The sequence below is a fragment of the Phyllobates terribilis genome, unplaced genomic scaffold (assembly GCF_046119375.1).
Source record: "Phyllobates terribilis strain yellow unplaced genomic scaffold, ASM4611937v1 Scaffold_11__3_contigs__length_659146591, whole genome shotgun sequence".
Taxonomy (NCBI): Eukaryota; Metazoa; Chordata; class Amphibia; order Anura; family Dendrobatidae; genus Phyllobates; species Phyllobates terribilis.
The window spans coordinates 530963756-530986672 of record NW_027362771.1 but is presented as its reverse complement, the minus strand read 5'-3'; the positions used below and the strand labels follow the sequence as shown (position 1 = coordinate 530986672).

General features: G+C 41.4%; 1 protein-coding gene across 1 annotated transcript in view; it reads right to left on the bottom strand.

The window, feature by feature from the left end:
* Nucleotides 1-2954: 2954 nt before the first annotated feature.
* The window catches only part of RETSAT (retinol saturase), a 31807-nt gene continuing 11844 nt past the window's right edge, over nucleotides 2955-22917 (bottom strand). Inside the window, exons 7-11 of the mRNA XM_073653739.1 lie at nucleotides 18685-18823; nucleotides 15977-16086; nucleotides 14436-14602; nucleotides 11108-11267; nucleotides 2955-5052 (exon numbers count right to left, since the gene is read on the bottom strand). Coding sequence (XP_073509840.1) covers nucleotides 4907-5052; nucleotides 11108-11267; nucleotides 14436-14602; nucleotides 15977-16086; nucleotides 18685-18823 — 722 coding nt within the window. The 3' untranslated portion in view covers nucleotides 2955-4906. The remainder of the gene's footprint in view (nucleotides 5053-11107; nucleotides 11268-14435; nucleotides 14603-15976; nucleotides 16087-18684; nucleotides 18824-22917) is intronic.

The window sequence follows — 22917 nt, the reverse complement described above, 5'->3', positions numbered from 1 at the left end:
AGTTCATTCTTCAACGTTTACTGAGCACTTTTGCGGGTGGGTTAAGGCGCATACCCCCCTGAGAAAGATGCCGTGTGCACATACCCTTAGTGTACCGAATCTTAATGTCTGACCTGCCCAATAGCAGGAATCACTCCACTGCCCATGCACAAGTACTGGTGACCCTGAGCTACTGAGCAAACATGACCACCATCACTGGACACATTAGGTGTCATTCAAATTGAAAGAACACCAGGGGGCACCATAAGAGCAGCTTTTATGGTTATTCCAGTAAAAAAAAAATGGTGCTCAAGCGTAACACAGGTGCCGGAATGCAACACACAGAGACCACGAGGCCGAAACAGTAAGGATATAACAACTTTATGTGTATAACAATGGCTTTAAAGGGGTAATAACAAAGGAAATGATCAGTAAACTTGGAATAACAAAAGGGAGGAGTCTTTCAATATGTAATGGTAAAGTTCCTTTCCTGTCTCTATATGGCCCTAGCGAGGGCTCACCGGTTTTGCCGCTAGGCCGCAAGTCTCTTCTGGATGTAATCAATCAAATTCCATTGAACCTCGCACGCACCAACCGCCAACCTCCCAACCTGAAGTCCTAATCACAACTGTCCCCAGTACCATAAGTGCAAGTAGGAAGTTACGGCCCTGCTCACTCGCGCGGCTCCTCCGCAATCGCAAGCGTGCTCCTCCTGTCGCATCCTCTCACGGCTCTTCTCGGCTTGACCGTCGGAGGTAGTCTTTTAGGCTTGGGGCGGAGAGGACTAGCCCTCGGACAGAGCACGGATACTGGCTCTGACCAGCGTAGGTGGAATTTGGAGTTCTCATGTGAGGAATCCAGACCTTTCCTGGCGGCGGCGGCCGGCACCCGGATGACGCAGGCTTCTCTCTGAGGTCCTTCACACTGGACTCAGCGGCGTCTCTGGAGCATGTCTGAGTCACGGGTGTGTCAGAAGTGACAGACAGCGCCCTGCAGTTGGTTGCAGGAGATCTCTACGTTTGGCATTACAGACATCTTCTTAGTGGCTGTCTCTAGGACCCAGCGGCTACCTCCCTCTGGCTAATTAACTCCCAGTCATGGCTGGATAAATACCTGGTGTGTTCTAGAAGGAGGTGCCGGTGATATTCATTACTACCTGTGAAGGCTTTAGCAAGAGCAGTATTTTGACCTCTCTGGAGCTTGAGGACATGTGCGCATTTGTCTGGAGTCGTCTAAAACTAAGCTATTTCCCCCTGTTTGTCCTTCCTTGTTGTCTATAGTGTTTAGTGGAGATCGACTAGTGCTCATCTCCTCACTTCCTTAGCCTGAGCCAAACGACAAGGAAAGACAGGGCGAGGTACACGTGCGGCGATTGGTGAAGGAATGTTAGGGGAGAAAGGGTGATGCTAGATCAACCTAGGAGGTCTCCACTTCCCCCCTTTCCCTAGAGTTTGGGCTCCCTTTCCCTCTTCCCTTTGTGTTTCACTAAGTTTTTCCCACACCTTGCATGACAGTCTGCTCTGCTCTCCTGCTTGGTGCCAAATCTGCCTGTGGTTTGGTGATCAGGGCTTCTATATCCAGGAAGTTCTTCCTGGGAGTCAGTCTTCCAGCATAATTTGGTTCCGCTTGATTTCACCTGGCCAGTAGATGGCAGTCTTTCCGCACTAATGGCACATCCATCAAAAGTTCTTCTGTGATTTCACGGCTTCTTATTACACAAGGGAGAAATATCAATGGAGCTCGACTGCAAATGACAATCAGCGTTAACTCATTATCTAGACATTTCTGAGAGTTAACATAGCATTAAGATCAATGATGGCCCCAGGAGCTGCGCACTTCACTAGTCTTAGGGAGCCTAGCGTAACTTTCTGATTTCAATATTTTAGTCTTTGACTTCAGTGGGGAGTGAACGGCCCAACTAAAACACAGCGTCATATAGTGTGGTGGTCTTTGTGGTATGAAGTCTAAGGCTATGTTCCCATGATGAGTTTTTGATATTGTGAATTTTATGCACCCATTAAGTATAATAGGTTATTTAAAATTTGTTAAAAAATACGCAGCATAAAAAAAACTCATCAAAAAGTCATCATGAGAACGTAGCCTTAGCGTCATTTGCATTTTTTTAAGTCCCTTTTCTTTAGTCTCGTACTATTTTTCAAACCTGTGAATGTGGTTCATGAATTTTGTGCAAAATAGAAATGCTCTTTAATTTTGTATTTTAACCTTTTAGTACATAAAATCAAATGTTCTGCTAAAATATTGCAAAATTTGCTAAAACAAAATAAAAATTCAGGTGTACATAAAATCACTCTAGCAGGCCAGGGTCTATGGGGGAACGGGGGTGTAGAGGAGGAAGTACATCTGTGCAAAAATTTAGGCAACTTTTTAAACAAAGTTACAATTGACAAATCAGCTGAAAACATCTGGAAGCTAACCTACCATGGCAAACAAAAAAACAAAAGAAAATGAAATAAAAACAGGCAAACACATAAAAGACTTATGAGACGGTACAAAATAAAAAAAAAAAGAATTAGGTGTAAATTAAAAAACACCAAAAACTAGTAAGAAAAAAAAAGGGGGGGGGGGGGCACAAATGAATACAGGCCCGAGTCCTTGTGATATGGTAGGAAGTCTTAGTTGGCTTTGCCATAGAAAAATCTAGGATTTTTTTTTTTATATACAGAAATGTGATGTCACTAAAATAAAATTGATTATCGTATATAAATAATATTTCAGGTTGATTTAAATGTCCAGAGTTATTACTTGAGTCCAACAACCTCTCTACACACAACCATAGAATCTCTGAAAGAGATTCTCATGTAGAACCATTTTGTCACAGCGCCCCTTCAGTCTGGGAGGTTAATAGGTCTCTGAACTTCTCATGTTAAAAACAAGTGCAGTCACAGATAATGGAAAAAAAAAGTGAACCATATACAAAAAAACAAACAAAAAAAAAAAAACACACACAAGGTAAAAATGTTTACAGTTATTATTTTATTTATAGAAAACATTTGTTTTTTTTTAGCACAAAATTAAGTGATAAGGAATTTTCCGAGTTGGAGGATCATTTACAGTATTCCTTCCTTTGACAGTTTCTAAGGTCCACAAATACACCTAATTAATTACATCTAGCACACATATTGGGTGCATATTACCAGAACACATCACAAGACAAATCTCATATTTCAACTCTGAAAAGGAATATATATATATATCTCTCTCTCTCTCAGGTGGTGGAGTCCAAACACGGTCCTTACCCCATAGTAGTACTATAAATGATGCATGATAGTTGGGATGCATCAGATTGTCCATCGGGGCCCGGGAGCTTTAATGGACGTCCGCTATGACAGGATTAGAGCCGTTCTACAATATTTTAGAGTCAAAAAATTATCCATGAGTTTTAGATATGTGACCATGGTAAGTTCAGGAGAAGATTTTATTCCATGAACATAATTTTCTACAGCAATCTTTACACACCTCTATTTACAACCCAAATGCTATTCTATGGTTTTCATTGTCGAGTGACATAGAAGTCAATGGAAGCCAACTCTGATAAGTGTCCGGATATTTCTACTGACTTCTTTGGGAAGAGAAAAAAAAAAAAAAAAAAAAAAATCACATAAATATAACATTTGTGTTAAAACTAAGGAAATTCTGAAAATAAATTACCTAGTACTAAGGCGGGGTTAGAGAGTGATTTTAGCCAAGGGATAACGGACACAGGTCAGTCACAAGTCTTAAAATATATGTGTGATGTCTCCTATACGGACAAGTTTTTTTTTTTAAATATTTGTATTTCTTATTAAAAACTAACAAAAAAACAAACAAACATTCTTAAGCATCTTTTCTTAATAATCTGTTCGCGTCATTCCTCTGTTATTCCTCCTGGAACCATATCACAGGCATGTGAATGACCCCATAGGCCATCACAGGTCAGGAGCGCCATCCGTGAAAATCGGAAATGTGAATGAGCACTTAAGTTCAGCTCCAGAAGATAGGAGATCAACTGCTATAATGTCTTCTATACATAGCACACAGAGAAGGAGAAATCCTGCTCCCCTCTGTCACACACTCAGAAGTAGCCGCATAGAGGACCTTATACAGCAGACTAAGTCCAGCAATGGACTTTTCTTAACTTTGCTTCCTTCTCTGTAGCTGCTCCCTCAGCTACCTCCATAGATTGCTATGGGCAGCAGCTGTAACCTGATCCCTCAGCGAGCTGATAATCTCTCACTTTTTTTTTTCCTTTGGACAGAAAATAGCAGTGAATTAAAAAGTGAATGATCAGTATATAAGGCAGGAGGATGAGAAAAATTTTCTTATTTCTGATTTATGGGATAAAAACAAAAAATGACTTTAAAATAAGAATGAATATGCAGGTTATTTATCCGGAGGATGTACTAAACAGATATTTTGTGAGAGCTGACAAGTCTCCTTTAATGTGTACTCTCGTAGAGCTAACAGTGTACTGTACTGTCATCTAACAGGGGGCTGATAGGGTCTTTTAGAGGAAGACCCCAAACACAAAGCGTCATGTGAAGTGTATTTTTCCTACAGTGCGTTGGTTCTTGTCGTTAACCAGCTTAATGCTGAATATTTAAATCAACATTGTCGGACTGTGAAGGCAAAAACTAGAAAATGTAATAGTTTGTGAATGGCACTTTTATGTACCACTTTTATGTATTATCGGTAACGTCATACTTTTGGATTTTTCATGGATTTTCAGTAAGTCTCCAAGATCAGGGCAGCGCACGTGTAATAAGGAGTACAATACAGATAATGATCCGGGATGACCACAGCACAGGCACCACAAGTCCCAGACTGACAGTGGACAAGCCTAAATTTTGTTCTTGACTGGTCCAATTTTCTCTTCAAGGTCCATTTTTAATGCTTTTTATTTTCCTGGCAGGGTTCAGGGGCCCGATAATTACTCAGCCTTTTTGGCCTGGTTTTGCAGGATTTGTCGTCGCAATCTCATAAGGTCTATAAACACGTTACGTCCTAAGATTTCAGAGGCGCACACCACCGCTGCATTTAAAGCCCCGGCAAATCCGCATAAGAGGAGATCTTGACCTAAAAGGGTGGAAAAGAAAGATACTTAGTTTATTAGAATAAAGTATCATAAACTCGTTCTATGTCATCATATATTTGATATATATATATTTAATTAACTTAATCTAAATTTAGAGCAGTATCCTCAGAATTGTCGGGTATTACATGGACAAAGAAAATATTGGTTACTTACCTGTCCCAGCTCCAGTGCCAGGTTTTCCATCCCCCTTTGTACGTCAGGTTACTGGTAAGCCAGCATGAGCCTCAGAGTTCACACTCAAAGCCTTGTAGGCTTAGGAAGCTGAACACCGCCTGAGTATTCAGGTAGTTGTTGTCCTCGCCATTGCTAATTCCTGCTGCTCTGTTCCATGTTGCTGTCCCAACGTGGCTCCTGATATACCCAGCTGTTTCACAGTTCCACCCTATGTGCTGGGATCTCCTACAACAATCTTGTCGGCTACATCAATGAGTATACTCTACTGTGTTGTTATTTCGACTCTGCTCCTCCGATCTCCCTTTGATGAGTCTACTATTCTTCTCCTCATTACAGCCTCCATTGCTCCAGCCTGTCCAATTTGTTGCGCCAACATTATTAGTCTGTGCTGCCCAACAATGGCTTATCTGGACCGAGGGCTGCCAGGATTCACCTCACCAGGTGAGACATGACAATATCTTCTTAGGGAGCTGACGCACCACTTTTTTTTTTAAAGGCCTCATTCAGATGTCAGTGCCTTTTCTCATACGCAAAAATTGTTCCAAGTTTCATCTGTAGTTTTGATCAGAAGGTCAGAGATTCACACTTTTTTTCTATGGGTACGTTTTTTGGTGAGTTTTTGATGTTGCAGATTTTATGCACCATTCTTGCACACAAAGTAAGATAAGTTATTTGCATTTTTTCAAAAATACGCTACGTCATAAACTCACAATAAAATCATTGTGGTAATGCAGCCTAATAGAAGAAGCTTGAGAAACCTCCATCAGTAATTTATTTATTTAATTTATTTTTTTAAAATCCAACAGTCCGTGAAAAACCTGGATCAATATCGGACAAGTCTTTGTGCGGACTTCTTGGTACAAGGACAAATAAATTAAAAGAAAAAAAATCAGCTCTGCAAATGAGTGCTATTCGTGAAAAACATGGATGGCACTCGTACAACAAAAACTGACGTCTGAATGAGGTCTTATACAGAGACAAAGGGGTTTGCCCACGAACAAAAGTTGATTTTAATCAATAGATCTTGTATTAGTACGTCATGGCGATCGCGCGCGCACACAGGCTGTGCGGGCGCGATCGCCGCCGGGTGTCAGCTGATTGTCACAGCTGACACCCGATACTATGTGCAGGGAGCGGTCCTGCACCGCTCCCAGCACATTAACCCCTGCGATGCAGCATTGCGGGGGCAAGGGGAGGTGATCGCAGATACTCACCTCCTCTTCCGGCTTCCAGCGCTGTCTGCAAAGGCTTCCCGGCTGTTGCCATGACGACCCGATGTCGTCATGACAACATCCGGGTCACCAGACAGCAGGAAGATTGTTTGGACATGCGCAGTGCATCTCCAAATAATCTTCTCACTGTGCAGCGCTGATAGCCTGTATAACACAGGGATGGTGCTGCATTCCTGTGCCATGCAGGCGATCAGAGAAAAAAAAGTGAAAGTCCCATAGTGGGACAAAGTAATAAAGTATATAAACTGTCAGTAAGTGAAAAAAAAAAAAAAAAAAAAAAAATTGCAAAAATATAAAAAATAAATAAAATAATCCACCAAAAATAAAAATATAATGTACCCATCAATAAATATTATTATAAAAAAAAAAAAAAAAAAACAGTAAAAGTACACATATTTGGCATCGCCGCGTCCGGAACAACCTGACCTATAAAACTGTCCCACTAGTTAACCCCTTCAGTGAACACGGTAAAAAAAAAAACGAAGCAAAAAACAATGCTTTATCACCATACCGCCAAATAAAAAATGGAATAACACGCGATCAAAAAGACAAATATAAATAAAAATGATACCGCTGAAAACGTCATCTCGTCCCGCAAAAAACAAGCCACCATACAGCTCCATCAGCCGAAAAATAAAAAAGTTATAGCTCTCAGAATAAAGCTATGTTAAAAAATATTTTTTTCTATAAAATTGCTTTTATTATGTAAAAGTGCAAAACATAGAAAAACGATATAAATGTGGTACCGCTGTAAACGTACTGACCTGAAGAATAAAGCTACCTTATCAATTTTACCACACGCGGAACAGAATAAAAAAAAAACAAAAAACAATTCCTGAATTGTTGGTTTTTGTTTATTCTGCCTCCCAAAAATCGGAATAGAAAGCGATCAAAAAATGTCACGTGCCTGAAAATGGCACCAATAACAACGTCAACTCATCCCGCAAAAAACGAGCCGTCACATGACTGTCTGCCAAAATCTGGAAAAATTATAGCTCTCAAAATATGGCGATGCAAAAACTAGATTTTACAAAAAATGCGTCTTTTTGTGTGTGACAGCTGTCAGTCATAAAAACCCCATATGATTCTGGTATTGCTGTAATCACACCAACCCGAAGAATAAAGTCGTCTAATCACTTATACCGCACAAGGAACGGCGTAAAAAATAAACTCTTGGGTTAGGATTGGGCTAGGGTTAGGGCTGGGTTTGGGGCTAGGGTTGTGCTAGGGTTAGGGTTGTGCTAGGGTTAGGGTTGGGGTTGTGCTAGGGATTTTTTTCAAAAGTAAGAAAAAAAGATGACGATATGGCGACTAGTGTTGAGCGCAAGTGCTCGCTACTTGAGTTTGCATAGGGTGCTCTGGTATGCATTGAGTATCGTGGGTATTTGAGTGACATGCTCGAGTCTCTGCCCCATATGCTTCGCGGCCAAAAAAACTTTACGGGGATTGCCTGCCATGCACGAGCGATCCCCGCATGTTTTTTTTTGGGTGTCTAATAACCGTGAAATATGCGGAGCAGGGACTCGAGCATGTCACTCGAGCACACGCTGTACATGGTGCATACCTGAGTACACGATGCAAACTCAAGTAGCGAGCACTTGCGCTCAAGACTAATGACAACTTATTCAATATGATGACCTAATGTAAACAAATTCTGTGTCGTACCTCTGGGTTCAAAATGTTCACTATACACCTTAATAAAATCCTTGGGGGGTATAGTTTCCAAAATGGGGTCACTTGTGGGGGAGCTCCACTGTTTAGGCACATCACGGGCTCTCCAAACGCGACATGGTGTCCGCTAACAAATTGAATGGAAAATCGTCTCAAATTGTTAGCGGACGCCATGTTGCATTTGAAGAGTCCCTGTGTGCCCAAACATTGGAGCTCCCCCACAAGTGACCCCATTTTGGAAACTAGACCCCCCAAGGCACCTATCTAGATGCATAGTGAGCACTTGGAACCCCAGGTGCTTCACAAATTGATTCGAAAAAAATTAAAAAAAAAAAACACTTTTTCATTTTTACGAATCAATTTGTGAAGCACCTAGGGGGTTCCAAGTGCTCACTATGCATCTAGATAGGTGCCTTGGGGGGTCTAGTTTCCAAAATAGGGTCACTTGTGGGGGAGCTCCAATGTTTGGGCACACCGGGGCTCTCCAAACGCAACATGATGTCCGCTAACAATTTGAGCCGACAATTTGCTAGCGGATACCATGTTGCATTTGGAGAGTCCCTGTGTGCCCAAACATTGGAGCTCCCCCACAAGTGACCCCATTTTGGAAACTAGACCCCCCAAGGCACCTATCTAGATGCATAGTGAGCACTTGGAACCCCCAGGTGCTTCACAAATTGATTCATAAAAATGAAAAAGTGTTTTTTTTTTTCTCACTTTTTCATTTTTACGAATCAATTTGTGAAGCACCTGGGGGTTCCAAGTGCTTACTATGCATCTAGATAGGTGCCTTGGGGGGGTCTAGTTTCCAAAATGGGGTCACTTGTGGGGGAGCTCCAATGTTTGGGCACACAGGGGCTCTCCAAACACAACATGGCGTCCGCTAATTATTCAAGCAAATTTTACAATCAAAAAGTCAAATGGCGCTCCTTCCCTTCAGAGCCCTGCCGTGCGCCCAAACAGTGTTTTTTCCCCTCATATTGGGTATCTGTGTGCCCAGGGGAAATTGCACAACAAATTTTGGGGTCCATTTTTTCTTGTTACCTCTGTGAAAATAAAAAAAATTGGGTCTAAAGTAACATTTTTGTGAAAAAAGTTAAATGTTCATTTTTTTCTTCCACATTCAAAAAATTCCTGTGAAGCACCTGAAGGGTTAATAAAGTTCTTGAATGTGGTTTTGAGCACCTTGAGGGGTGCAGTTTTTAGAATGGTGTCACTTTTGGGTATTTTCTGTCATAAAGACCTCTCAAAGTGACTTCAAATGTAATGTGGTCCCTAAAAAAATGGTTTTGTAAATTTTGTTGGAAAAATGAGAAATCGCTGGTCAACTTTTAACCCTTATAGCTCCCTAACAAAAAAAAAATTTTGGTTCCAAAATTGTGCTGATGTAAAGTAGACATGTGGGAAATGTTATTTATTAACTAACTCTTTTGTGTGACATATCTCTCTGATTTAAGGGCATGAAAATTCAAATTTTGAAAATTGCAAAATTTTCGCCAAATTTCCGTTTTTTTTTACAAATAAACGCAAGTGATATCGAAGAAATTTTACCACAATCATGACGTACAATATGTCACAAAAAAACAATCTCAGAATCAGGGGGATCTGTTGAAGCGTTCCAGAGTAATTACCTCATAAAGTGACAGTGGTCAGAATTGTAAAAATTGGCCTGGTCATTAACGTGCAAACCACCCTCGGGGCTTAAGGGGTTAAACCCTCAATTATCGAAATACAATAGAATTGTATTATAAATGTAGTGTGCGATTGCTCAATGCTACTTCACTTCCTAAACACATTGGCATACATCACTTTTTGGTCTCAGCAATCATTTCTGCTATGGAACTTGTTCGTTTCTTATATTATTTTTTGTGGTTTTAGAAAATGATGTCTTCTTCTGCCCCTCGTTCTATCAGTGATTGACAAGTGCATGTTGTGCTGCTGAGATTTATTTTACTTGTGGCATTTCTACCAGACATTTGGAGAACATTATTATATTTGCATCCAGCCAATACCGGGGGCAGTACGGTGGCTCAGTGGTTAGCATTGCAGCACTGGGGTCCTGGGTTCAAATCCCATTAAAGAAAACATGTGCAAGGAGTTTGTATGTTCTCCCAGTGTTTGTGTGGGTTTCCTCTGGGTTCTCCAGTTTTCTCCCTCACTCCAAACACATACTGATAGGGAATGTAGATTGTGAGCCCCAATGGGGACAGTGCCCATAATGTCTGTAAAGAGCTGTCAAATTAATGGCGCTATACAAGTGAGTAAAATAAATAAACTATAAAACTTTTTTTCTCATCTCTAATTAGTATATACAACTTGTTTATATCCCTCTGTCCAAGGGCGCACCCAGACGGCCGTATTAAATAGGACAGAGATCGGATTGCAATGTTCGGACTGGCTGGCGGCTCTCCCAACCCGAGCATGGCAGCTTCATGTATTTCTATGCAGCTGTTACGCTCAGGTCAATCTGTGCACTGTGTTCTGATCTCGGTCCGATTTATACAGCTGTCTGGCTGCATCGATTGAGCATTTCTGATTTTCGACAGCTGATCACTTTGCTTTCCCAGAGACAAAGCACCGACAGATGTCTGTCAGTGGCGCTCTCATAGAGAACACAGGAGTGCTCGGCCGAATCAGTGCTTCTGTGTATGGGAGAGAAGGCCAAGATGGCTGTTGGGCAATCAATTGGCCCAAGCATTGTTAGTCCAAAAACCATCTAATGGGTATGGCCGGCTTTAAGAGTAGGAAATGTTTAAGGCTTGTGGGTATGTTCACACATAGCAAATATTCTAGGTATTAAATTAGCAACAAAAAAAATTGAAATTTTAATCAAATCTCATCTAACGCTTTGGGAAAAAAAAATTCTGTGTAAATGGACACGAGCAAATTTTAAACCCATGGACGTACCTTTAATGTGGGCTTCTAATTCTACAGTAGTTAACATTACACCACATCTCACCTGTCAAGTAAAGACCCTTGATGGGAGTTTGGGGTCTGATGGCGATGGCGGCCTCAGGGCTCATCCTGGCCATATCGTGCTCTGCTCCATAAAACTCTCCTCGAGCGGCACCGAGGTAATGTTGATTCGTGAGAGGGGATCCGCTTGTATAGCAATCAATCTACAGAAGGAAGAAAATCATATGAGGGCATCAAGGAATTAGATCTCCTACTGTTATATTATAATGGGGTGAAAATGTCACCTCAGATCTAGGAAAAAAGCCTTCTGATAATGATGGGGATCCCCAAAACTATCAGAGGTGGGCACTGGAGGTAGAAATCTAGCCCCAAATGAGATACTAAATCAAAGCCTTTGTGCCTTACATGGGGCTGACTCACTGTGGGATGCAAAAGAAGAAAATAAATACGTGGGGATAAAAATATCAGTCATGTAAAATGATATGGTTGGGAATTAAGCTATTACACAGGGAAAAAGAAAAAAAAGAATAAAAGCAGGCTTCTGTGGTAGAGAAATAAAAACATTTGGAAATAACCTGGAAGTCCATTTCAAAATCTCTAAAATTCTTAGTGTCTATTTGCAAGAGGAACTACTATTGACATCTCTAGCTCTGGACCACCCGATATGTTCATATATTGCACAGTTTAATGAGCATTGTGCAATGTTTTATTTCTCCTGTGGTGGCGCTGCGGGGGAGTAAACACTACCAGCCTCCCTAACAGATAACCGCTGATTGCTGGGGGTCTCCACAGCGGGACATCTTGTGATCGGCTTGTTCTTCTAACAAAAAAGCTCTCTTCACACAGAACAAATCATACACCTGTCTTAATGAGGGGCATGCAGGAATAAGATGCACAGAATTCATTAAGAGGCCCGCGTCAGTTAGAGGGGTTGTTCGGCCTTAGGGTACTAGCAGTCACTCTTTGACTGCAGACTTGCACTGTACACAATGAAGATTCTGTGGTGACAGGAGCGGGCGGTCAAATGACTGCAAGTATGAGATTTGCATACTTCCAGCCACATTCTGACTAGACTTGTCCATTCTTGATTAATACACTTGCACTGAGCAAAGTCTAGTTGGCACATGACTGCATGTATGCAAATCACATCTTAGCGGTCACATGACAGTCCGCTGTTGGAATCGGAGAACTCTCACAGTGCAGATTCACAAGTCTACAGTCACATAGAGTAACTTTACCTTAAGGCCTGACAACCCCGTATATGAATTTGGCGTATTTTAATCAGTAGTGTGTGCTTTCAAAGTGAGAGACTGGCGTAACATGTCTGGAGTAAAAAAAAGCTGGCACTTTTGAAAAACTTGACAAGCAGACGTGGCCTCATCCCCTCCCAAGTTCTGCCCGTTTTGGCAGAGCTACTTGAAACAGTGTGAAAATGCCATAACTTGCAACATTTTTGTGCCTCTTCACCTCGCGCAAAAGTTTGGAGACATAATGTGCTTTAAGCCATTTTTTTGGCATAAACAGTTTAATGAATCGGGGCCTATGTCCATAAGCAGGAGACCACTAAATACAGCATGTAACTCCCTTCACCAAATCCACCGTGGCTCATTCTCCTTGTATCCACATGTCTGGTTCCTTCTACAACCCGTGGCAAAAATTATGGAATCACCGGGCTCTGAGGATGTTCATTCAGTTGTTTAATGTTGTTGAAAAAAAAACAGATCACAGACATGGCACAAAACTAAAGTAATTTCAAATGGCAACTTTATGGCTTTAAGAAACACTAAAAGAAATCAAGATTAAAAATGTGGTACTCAGTAAGGGTAATTTTTTCAGACCAAGAAGAGGGAAAAAATTATGGAATCACTCAATTCTGAGGAAAAAATTAAGGAATCATGAAAAACAAACACACAAAAGAACACTCCAATATATCACTAGCATTTTGTTGCACCACCTCTGGCTTTAATAACAGCTTGCAGTCTCTGAGGCAGGGACTTAATGAGTGACAAACAGTACTCTTCATCAATCTGGCTCCAACTTTCTCTGATTGCTGTGCCAGATCAGCTTTGCAGGTTGGAGCCTTGTCATGGACCATTTTCTTCAACTTCCACCAAAGATTTTCAATTGGATTGAGATCCAGACTATTTGCAGGCCATGACATTGACCTTATGTGTCTTCTTTCAAGGAATGTTTTCACAGTTTTTTCTCTATGGCAGGATGCATTATCATCTTGAAAAATTATGTCATCATCCACAAACATCCTTTCATTTGATGGGATAAGAAAACTGTCCAAAATATCAATGTAAACTTGGGCATTTATTGAAGATGTAATGACAGCCATCTCCCCAGTGCCTTTACCTGACATGCAGCCCCATATCATCAATGACTGTGGACATTTGCATGTTCTCTTCATGCAGTCATCTTTATAAATCTCATTGGAACGGCACCAAACAAAAGTTCCAGCATCATCACCTTGCCCAATACAGATTCGCGATTCATCACTGAATAGGACTTTCATCCAGTCATCCACAGTCCACGATTGCTTTTCCTTAGCCCATTGTAACCTTGTTTTTTTCTGTTTAGGTGTTAATGATGTCTTATGTTTAGCTTTTCTGTATGTAAATCCCATTTCCTTTAGGCAGTTTCTTACAATTCGGTCACAGACATTGACTCCAGTTTCCTTCCATTCGTTCCTCATTTGTTTTGTTGTGCATTTCCTGTTTTGGAGACATATTGCTTTAAGTTTCCGGTCTTGACGCTTTGATGTCTTCCTTGGTCTACCAGTATGTTTGCCTTTAACAACCTTCCCATGTTGTTTGCATTTGGTCCTGATTTTAGACACAGCTGACTGTGAACAACCAACATCTTTTGCAACATTGCGTGATGATTTACCTTCTTTTAAGAGTTTGATAATCCTCTCCTTTGTTTCAATTTACATCTCTTGTGTTGGAGCCATGATTCATGTCAGTCCATTTGGTGCAACAGCTCTCCAAGGTGTGATCACTCCTTTTTAGATGCAGACTAACAAGCAGGTCTAACTTGAAGCAGATGTTAGTTTTGGAAATGAAAATTTACAGGGTGATTCCATAATTTTTTCCTCAGAATTGAGTGATTCCATAATTTTTCCCTCTGCTTGATCTGAGTACCACATTTTTAATCTTGATTTCTTTTAATGTTTCTCAAAGCCATAAAGTTGCCATTTGAAATGACTTTAGTTTTGTGCCATGTCTGTGATCTGCTTTTTTTCAACAACATTAAACAACTGAATGAACATCCTCCGAGACCGGTGATTCTTTTTCCCTGCCCCATTTCCATCTTTCTCATTACCCGGTCCCCGGTCCTGTTGCTCTTGCTTCTGCTGTTACACTCACCTTATCTTTAATTTGAGGGAAGAGCTGTATGACTGTTTCCAACATGGCCTCAGCAAATGCGTTCTTCATCCCCTCGTAGTCTTGTCCACGTTTCTGCACCTTCTTATTCTTCCACTCCTCAAACCACTCATACGGTGTGAAAGACAGCGCCGTCAGAGTGGATTTTCCTGGAAGGTGATTTTTATAGGTTCAGAAATGTAACTAAAACGTTTTTCCATTCCGAACTTCATGTGTCGCGATTATTAATAATTCATGTAAATTTTTTATTTTAATTTTTATACACGTCAATGAGACACAACGAAATTGTAGAGATGAGAAAAGGTGACGCTCAACTCTCCATGCAGAACTGATCTACAGGATGGTCCACCTGTGCCGCCATATGGTCACTGACTAAAAAGTCATATGTAAATGCAGAGGGTAGCTGTTTTACTCTTTAAGGATTATTGCCAAAGAAAACTTAAAGGCACGAAAGCCATGACTGTATTACTATTGTGTCAATTACTTGTCCACTGGATGGCGCTGTACATTTTCAGATGTTTACCAGGCATTCAGTGTATAAAATAAAAAAGTGGCCGATAAGCCATATCTTGGGTGGAACATCAAACAACCCAGTTGCCCTGAAGGTGCAGAGTGAGCCAGGCACTGATTATCCAATTGCCCTTTGTTCTCTATCCCATAAAAGTTACTTTTTTATTAACCAAGTCCAAATCAAACTATTGCAAAAAGGATATTTTGTGTTATAAGTGTGTACAGCAATTTGTACTATTTGCTCATACATTTACATAGGCTATGCCCCGTATAATGCGTTCATAGACTCCTATCCCAAAGTGAAATTAGACTGAAAGAAAATAGAACCCAATCCCCAAAAACAAGTACAATCTCCAAAATATATACAGACCACAAACTATACTCTACAGTTGAAACACACAGCAAAAATATCCTTGAATAAAAAGACAAAAATACAAATCTCACAATAAATAGTGACCCCAGACCTCAAAATAATTAGAGACCCCAAACCAGCCTCCTGATAGAGACCTCAAAATAACTAGAGACTGCAACCAGCCTCCTCTAAACTGATACAGACCTCAAAATAAAAACACCCATAATCTATACAGACCACTGATGAGTGTACAGATTAAATAGACACAAAAAAAAACCAAAACACAACTCCAGACAAACACTTCATAAAGTACAAATCCCATATCCACTATATACAAACCTGTAGATACCAGAGAAGACCAAAGTCGTAACTACAGACTTCTTAAATAAGTTCAAAGCCCAGAGCAGACCCCCTAAATAACTGTACAATAAGGGCTAGGACAGAAATGTGTGCAGAGTAGGAGTGCAGAGATTGTGTAGGCGTGCAGAGAGTGTGTAGGGGTGCAGAGAGTGTGTAGGGGTGCAGAGAGAGAGGATAAGTTGCCGCCTGTTGCAGTAATAGTGGGGAACCATCTCCTAGATCTCATGCATGGGATGACTTTATTGTAGAAGATAAATATACAGATAATACACTAATCCCATAAACCCCTCTAGGAACCTACCTGGACAGCGCTCCTCATGGGTGGGGTCTTTAGCAGACGGGGAGGAGACATATAACATTGGAATGTGCTGTGGAGCATCATCAGCAGAAGCAGAAGAGTAGTTTTTCAGCCTGTGCAAAAATTAAATATACTTCCTGAACATGTAGACACGGAGGGGGATAATAATCTGTGGTATAAATTTTGGTGGAGAGGATTATAGAACCTAAAATGATTCTGTATATACACCGTACATTGAGATTCTGGTCTTTATCTGTATGTGCCAGAGCCAGTTTACAAGCTGGAATTGCGTCAGAACTCATCCATCACATTGTATGGAAAACAACCACCATTCATTATCTATATGTAGGATAGATGATACATTTATGATTAGCATTGGTCCAACCAATGGGGCTGGCACTGATCACAAGAACTGGGGACCCATTTTTCCTGTGTGAATGAGGCGTTAGCGAGTGGTGGTCACACATGAGCACTACAACCTCATTCACACAGGACTTCGCACCTTTGGGATCGATGAGAGTCGCATTCATTGGACCCCAACTGATTATTTATCCAGAGGATAGGTGATAAATGTATAATGAATGTTGCTCATGGGACAAATTCCATTAATGTAACAGATACACATATAGAACACCTTATGGAAACATATGGTCTCATTTTGCGGAATGTCACAAGAGCAATTTGTGCATCCGTACAGACACAGCTGTGTGCATGAGACCTCACTGAAATAAAATAAAATTAAAGAGGATAGGTGATAAGTTGATGATCGGTGGGGGTCCAAACTGCTGGGACCCACACTGGTTGTCAGAATCGGGAACTTTTATCCCTGTTACAAAAGCACAGTGGCAGGTCGGACGCTTGATTCATTCTCTACGAGGATGCCAGGAAAACCCAAGCACAGCACTTGGTAGCCCCATAAGGAATGAATGGAGTGGCAGGTGAGCATGCACACTACCTTTCCATAATAGGGATAAAAGTTCCCTGTTCAGAAGTCGGACCCCCACCAAGGTAAAAGGTTTGGTGAAAACAAGTTAATACAAAAAAAAAAGTAATCTCATTCATTCAAAATATCTAATTAAATAGGATTAGGATTGGGTGATAATACATATACTGATAATGAGATATGATTGGATATATAAGATGACAAGCGGAAGTTTTAAGATAGAATTCTATTTTATGAACCCAAAGGTAATGACAGTGGAGAGCAAATGATACTAGTACTCAGTGGTGAATAAAGCTGCCAGGACATATTTTATGGTTCTCCACAGTGTAAAACAAATGTAATATACTAATTATATCCTGGAGAACCCGACAACTGCGGAAATAGGATAAGAGTAAATTGGTGGTGACCACAATTAAGTAATAAAAGTTATCATGTAAATGGCTACATCATAACACATACTGTACTCAACCATAGAATATGGGAGTCGCAATAGTCTGATACACAGAAATCATATACTATATATTGATAATGAAAAACTATGTGCACAGGACAATAGGATTATTTTATCTTTTAGGTGACTGCTAATCTCGAGCATGGTGGTCCCACAGTTCCAATTGCATGCGTTACCACCGCTCAATTCACTTTTATGGGACTGATGGAGATAGGCATCTCACATTCATTACCACTCCATTTATTATCTATGGGACTAATAGAGCCATTTCCGGCAATCCCGTAGATCATGTACATAGAGGTCATGTGTATGCTTGACTGTCGCTCCATTCAGACTGGGTTCTGTGAAGCCCCATTCTTAGGATCGCTGGAGGTCCCAATGATCAATAAGTTATCAACTATCGGGTAAAAAAAACTTGGCACAAACTCCTTAATATTATATGTAAAGGGAACTAGTGACCCGATTCATGCTGTCCAAACAGCAGGCAGCATAAATCGCAGCCTGATTGCAAGAAGGCAGCCAAGCATGTTTTTTTTCTGAATTGCTCCAGAAGATTGGAGCTCCAGCTGGAGATTATACCAGTCTGGCGTCGTTCCTGACCGGATCTTTACAGCACTGCGACAGGTGATTGACAGGTTTCTACCTGGTGTGTACATAGAGAAAGACTCATCTGCATCGGTGCTGCGAAGAGCCGGCCAAGATCGGCGCCAGACTAGTCTCATCTATTCCTATGGTCCCCAACCAGAACTTTAAATAATATATTTTCCCTGAAACACCAGAGCGTTTCAGAAAAAATTATACCTGGCTGCAATCACACAGCCAGACTCATTCATGCTGCCCATGGTCTGTGCAGAATCAGAGGACAGGTTCCCTTTAAAGAGGGTTTTTCCACAGTGGGCATTTATCCGCTAGATAAACGTCTGATCACTGAACGGCTCACTATAATCTCCATTCATACTCCTCCTCACTGAGATTGTGCAGTGAGGTAGAACAGAAGACTTGAGACCTCTGTCCTAGGGATTATTGGAGAGTCCAACAGTAGAGACCCCAGCGATCAGACGTGGAGCCTATTTTCTTTGAGTAAATTAAAGAGTGGAAAAAAACATTACTAGTTCACGGTGCCATCAATATCCGTTTTCTGGGGGTACTCCCTGACCACGGATGTTCTACCCTATTCCATCCAAGAACGGGGTAAATGGCCAGAAATGTCCCTTTTCATGGAAATTCTCATGTTCCCCACCCCAATTTATAGTGGCAAGTACAGTAAGCCTCATATTTGCCCCATGGTATACAGAGATAATCCGGGCTGGTACGTACATTTTGTGCAGGTCGTTGTCTGGCATGTAAATGTAGTTTGAGGCAGGCAGGTTGAGTTCTTCTTTTGAGCCTTTTATGCCAATGAAGAGACTGAAGCCCCCGGCTCCGTGTCGCAGCATGCCCAGCTGAGACTGGATCTCTGAGAATACAGGGTTCAGGAATAATTACTACTTGTGCATATAGGGGTGAGAAAACGAAGACAGTGGATTATTCTATATAGTACATGATTCACACACACATAGTACAGAGGCACATCTGTACTCCTGATATATCCCGACACGTATGATGGATATGTGTATAAATGTATTGGAAAAATGCAAGATCATGTAGACTGGGATTCTGCTGGACTTTGGCCTTCCCCGGTCTGATATACTGTATATAAACTTCTGCTGGTAAATAGTGATAAGGGATATTTGCTTCAGTGACTTTCATCCACGCTGCCAATGAGAAGTTAAACATTTCCTCAGATCATCGCCTTTTGCAGGTGAAGATATTCCTGTGTCGGGATAGATTACCTCTATGTTTTACCTTTTTTAAATCTATGTGCTGAAGCCTTTTTTTAACTCTGCTTTTTTTGCATCTTTTTAGGCTATGTGCACATGGTGAATAGTCGCAGCAGATTTTTCTGCAGCAACGTGCATGAGATTTCAGAAATCTCATTTCCTTTATTCCGGTACTATAAAATGCTGCATTTTTTCAGCGTGAAAAAGGCAGATTGTGAACAAGCCCTTATTCTGTTTTCTGTACTGGCTTATAAGAGCAGCCAACATGACCAAGCTGTGAAAAGTAGTTCATAGACTTGTCTTACGTTGGAAACCTGAGTCAGAAATTGACTTTGATTTCTAGGGGAGAGCTATGTGGGCATGCTCTGTGACGTGCAGAAAGGACTTTGAATTGTCTCTGTGTTTTCAACAAACTATCTGTGACATGCAGAAGTAGTGCTGTTGCTTTAAAAGCATCCAGCAACTATTAGAAGTAACACAAGCACAGGAGACAGGGAGTGTTTTAGCAGAGCCCCAGGGGGATTGTTGGGGAAGTTGTTTACTGTTCTGGGTGGAGCCATAGAGAAAGGCGGTGTGTGAGCTGTATCTCACAGAATACAAGGGAACAGAATTCAGGTCAGGAGGGAAGCTAAACACAGGTCAGATAGACTCCATGAGCTATAAGTGCAGAGTATTATCGGGCAGAAAGATAAGGACTGGAAGGAACTGTGTCACAGGGATCATCTCCCTCATCAAACCCTCCCCTCCATCTCCATGAAGTATAAAGAATGCTGTGTACTAGTCCTTGTGAAGGAAAAGCCTGTGGTTGTGTATGCATAGAAGTGTGCTGCTAAGAGATCTAATCTATGTTGAATTACATTACTGAAGAGACTGTAATACTGTGCCTTGTGAAGAAACTACTGTATAGTTACTGGAGCCGGTTGCTCAGGAAACTCAGACTGTATTGTAATGAAGATTGTTGCTGTAATATCCCTGAATTGGACTGGCCGTGCTTCAGATTAAATTTCACTGTTAAACTGTTGAAAAAGACTCCTGTCAGATGTGTCTGGTCAGCGACTGAATCTATTGTGTGCCTGAGAAAAGCTGCAGTCTATGGTCGCCCTGAGTTCCCCCAGGATTCCAACAAATTCATGAAAACCGTCTCGCCCTATGTAACATTTGCATAAAGCAACAGCACAAGAAAATACACAAAACTTTGTACTATATCTTATTAACCCCTTTACAGCCTGTGACGTATTAGTACGCACAGGCTGTAATCCCCTGGTTCAGTGAGGGCTCCGGCGGTGAGCCTGCACTGAACCGAGCACATGTCAGCTGATTATTACAGCTGACATGTGCCCGCAACAGCCGCGGGTGGAATCGCGATCCACCCGCGGCTGTTAACATGTTAAATGCCGCTGTCAATCTCCGGCAGCGGCATTTAACGCGTGCTTCCGGGAAGCGCGTCCTAAGCCCCGCCCATCGGCGACCCCCGTCACGTGATCGCGGGTCACCGATGGGCGGGCATGACAACTCAGGGTCTGCAGCAGACGCCTGCGGTTCTCATTAGCTCGTCGCTATGAGCGCCACCTAGTGGTCGGCGCTCATAGCACAGGACCATTTCTGCTGCATAAAGGGGATCTGCTGATCCCCTGTATGTAGCAGAGGCGACCGGACAGTTGCTGCTTCTAGTCTCCTATGGAGACTATAGAAGCAAGCAAAAAGTGAAGAAAAAAAAAGTTTTTAAAAATATAAAAAAATATAAAAGTTTAAATCACCCCCCTTTCGCCCCATTCAAAATAAAATAATTAAAAAAAAAACCTACATAGACATATTTGGTATCGCTGTGTTCAGAATCGCCCGATCTATCAATATAAAAAAAGAATTAATCCGATCGGTAAACGGCGTAATGAGAAAAAAAAAATCTAAACGCCAGAATTACGTTTTTTGGTTGCCGCAAAATTGCAATAAAATGCAATAACGGGTGATCAAAACATCCGATCTACCCCAAAATGTTATCAATAAAAACGTCAGCCTGGCGCACAAGAAATAAGCCCTCACCCAGCCCCAGATCCTGAAAAATGGAGATCCTACGGGTCTTGGAAAATGGCGCTATTTTTTTTTTTTTTACCAAATTTTGGAATTTTTTTCACCACTTAAATAAAAAAGAACCTATAGATGTTTGGTATCTAAGAACTCGTAATGACCTGGAGAGTCAATTTTAGCATTCAGTGAACGTGGTAAAAAAAATATATAAAAAACAACTGTGGTATTGCACTTTTTTTGCAATTTCACCGCACTTGGAATTTTTTCCTGTTTTCCAGTACATGATATGGCAAAACCAGTGATGGCGTTGAAAAGTACAACTCGTCTCACAAAAAATAAGCACTCACACGGCCATATTGACCAAAAAATAAAAACGCTATGGCTCTGGGAACAAGGGGAGCAAAAAACGAAAATGCAAAAACAACAAAACACAAGGTTGCGAAAGGGTTAAAGAAATATGTGTTCCTCTCCACTTATGAGCCATTTCTTCCCCTCCCCCCTGCCTGCTGAACTCATCATTCTCTGTGAAATACTACTAAAATCATTCCCTTCTCAAGATAAGATAGACTGAGCTTCCTGACTATTAAAAAAGAGAGGAGCTGAATGAGAGAGACAAGCTTATGGACACACTCAGTGCTGCCACTTCCTACTAAGTGTTTCTCTCACCCCAGAGCTGGATTTACAGCTACACTGCTCAGTATTGTGGTGTAATGTCCTCCATGCAGCTGAACATGTGCTACACAGAGATAATAGAGCAGGAATCCCTCATGACGGTGTGCTGTATATGGGAGACATCATGGCAGTTACCCACTAACTCAGAGACAACTGAAAATTAGAGACAGAGTCTGTAGAAAGGAAAACTGTAGTATACATGTCAAATAATGGTCAGAAATAGTATTATTCCTCAAGTACACACAAATGATAACTTATTCTAAAAGGTCACAAAACCCAATATGACATTTTCTGATAAATTCCCTTAAAAAATATGTTTCCCCTCATACTTTTTATTTTTGTTCCATTCTTCCATTCCTGGTGATGGCCTACTGTAATACCCCAGAGTTGGGTGTTACTATAACTGTGTACTGTTATTTATATTGAAGCTTCGTACTGTTCCATGTAGGGATTTGTATTATGGTCACTGGATGTCAGCATTTATTGCAGGTAGAAAGCAGTTGGGCTCCTCGCTGAGGCAGTTGCTAGGCGGATGGCTTGGTGGGTGGAGCCTCTGGGTGAACTATAAATAGCTGTGACCGTTATTCCAGTCAGAGCTCCAGAGAGCACCTCAGAGTACAGTTGGGGACCAGTCAGAGAACATGTGAGGGGATTAAATTTCCCCTTTCCAGTGTGCCGAAAAGAGATGGACTGACCAGAAGAAACCTGTAGGATAGCCTGAGGACTAGGACCCTTGAGGCAGATGGAATTCTCTGGTCTGCACAGCAGCCTTAGCCTACCAGAATGTTACGCTGTGGACACAGGAGGAGTACGGGCCTGGAGGGTGGTCCCCCATAATGGAGATGGGAAAACAGGAATCCTACAACATAATGAAGGTCAAAGGAAACAGTGATATAGGGGTCTCCTTCGGAACGTCACCCAAGTGGGATAGAAGAAGACTATGGTGTCCGCTTGGATAACAGGGTAGGCTCTGTTCACACTTGCTGTCCATCACACCTCATATCTGCCGTTTCCTGCATCTGTCGCTAAATGC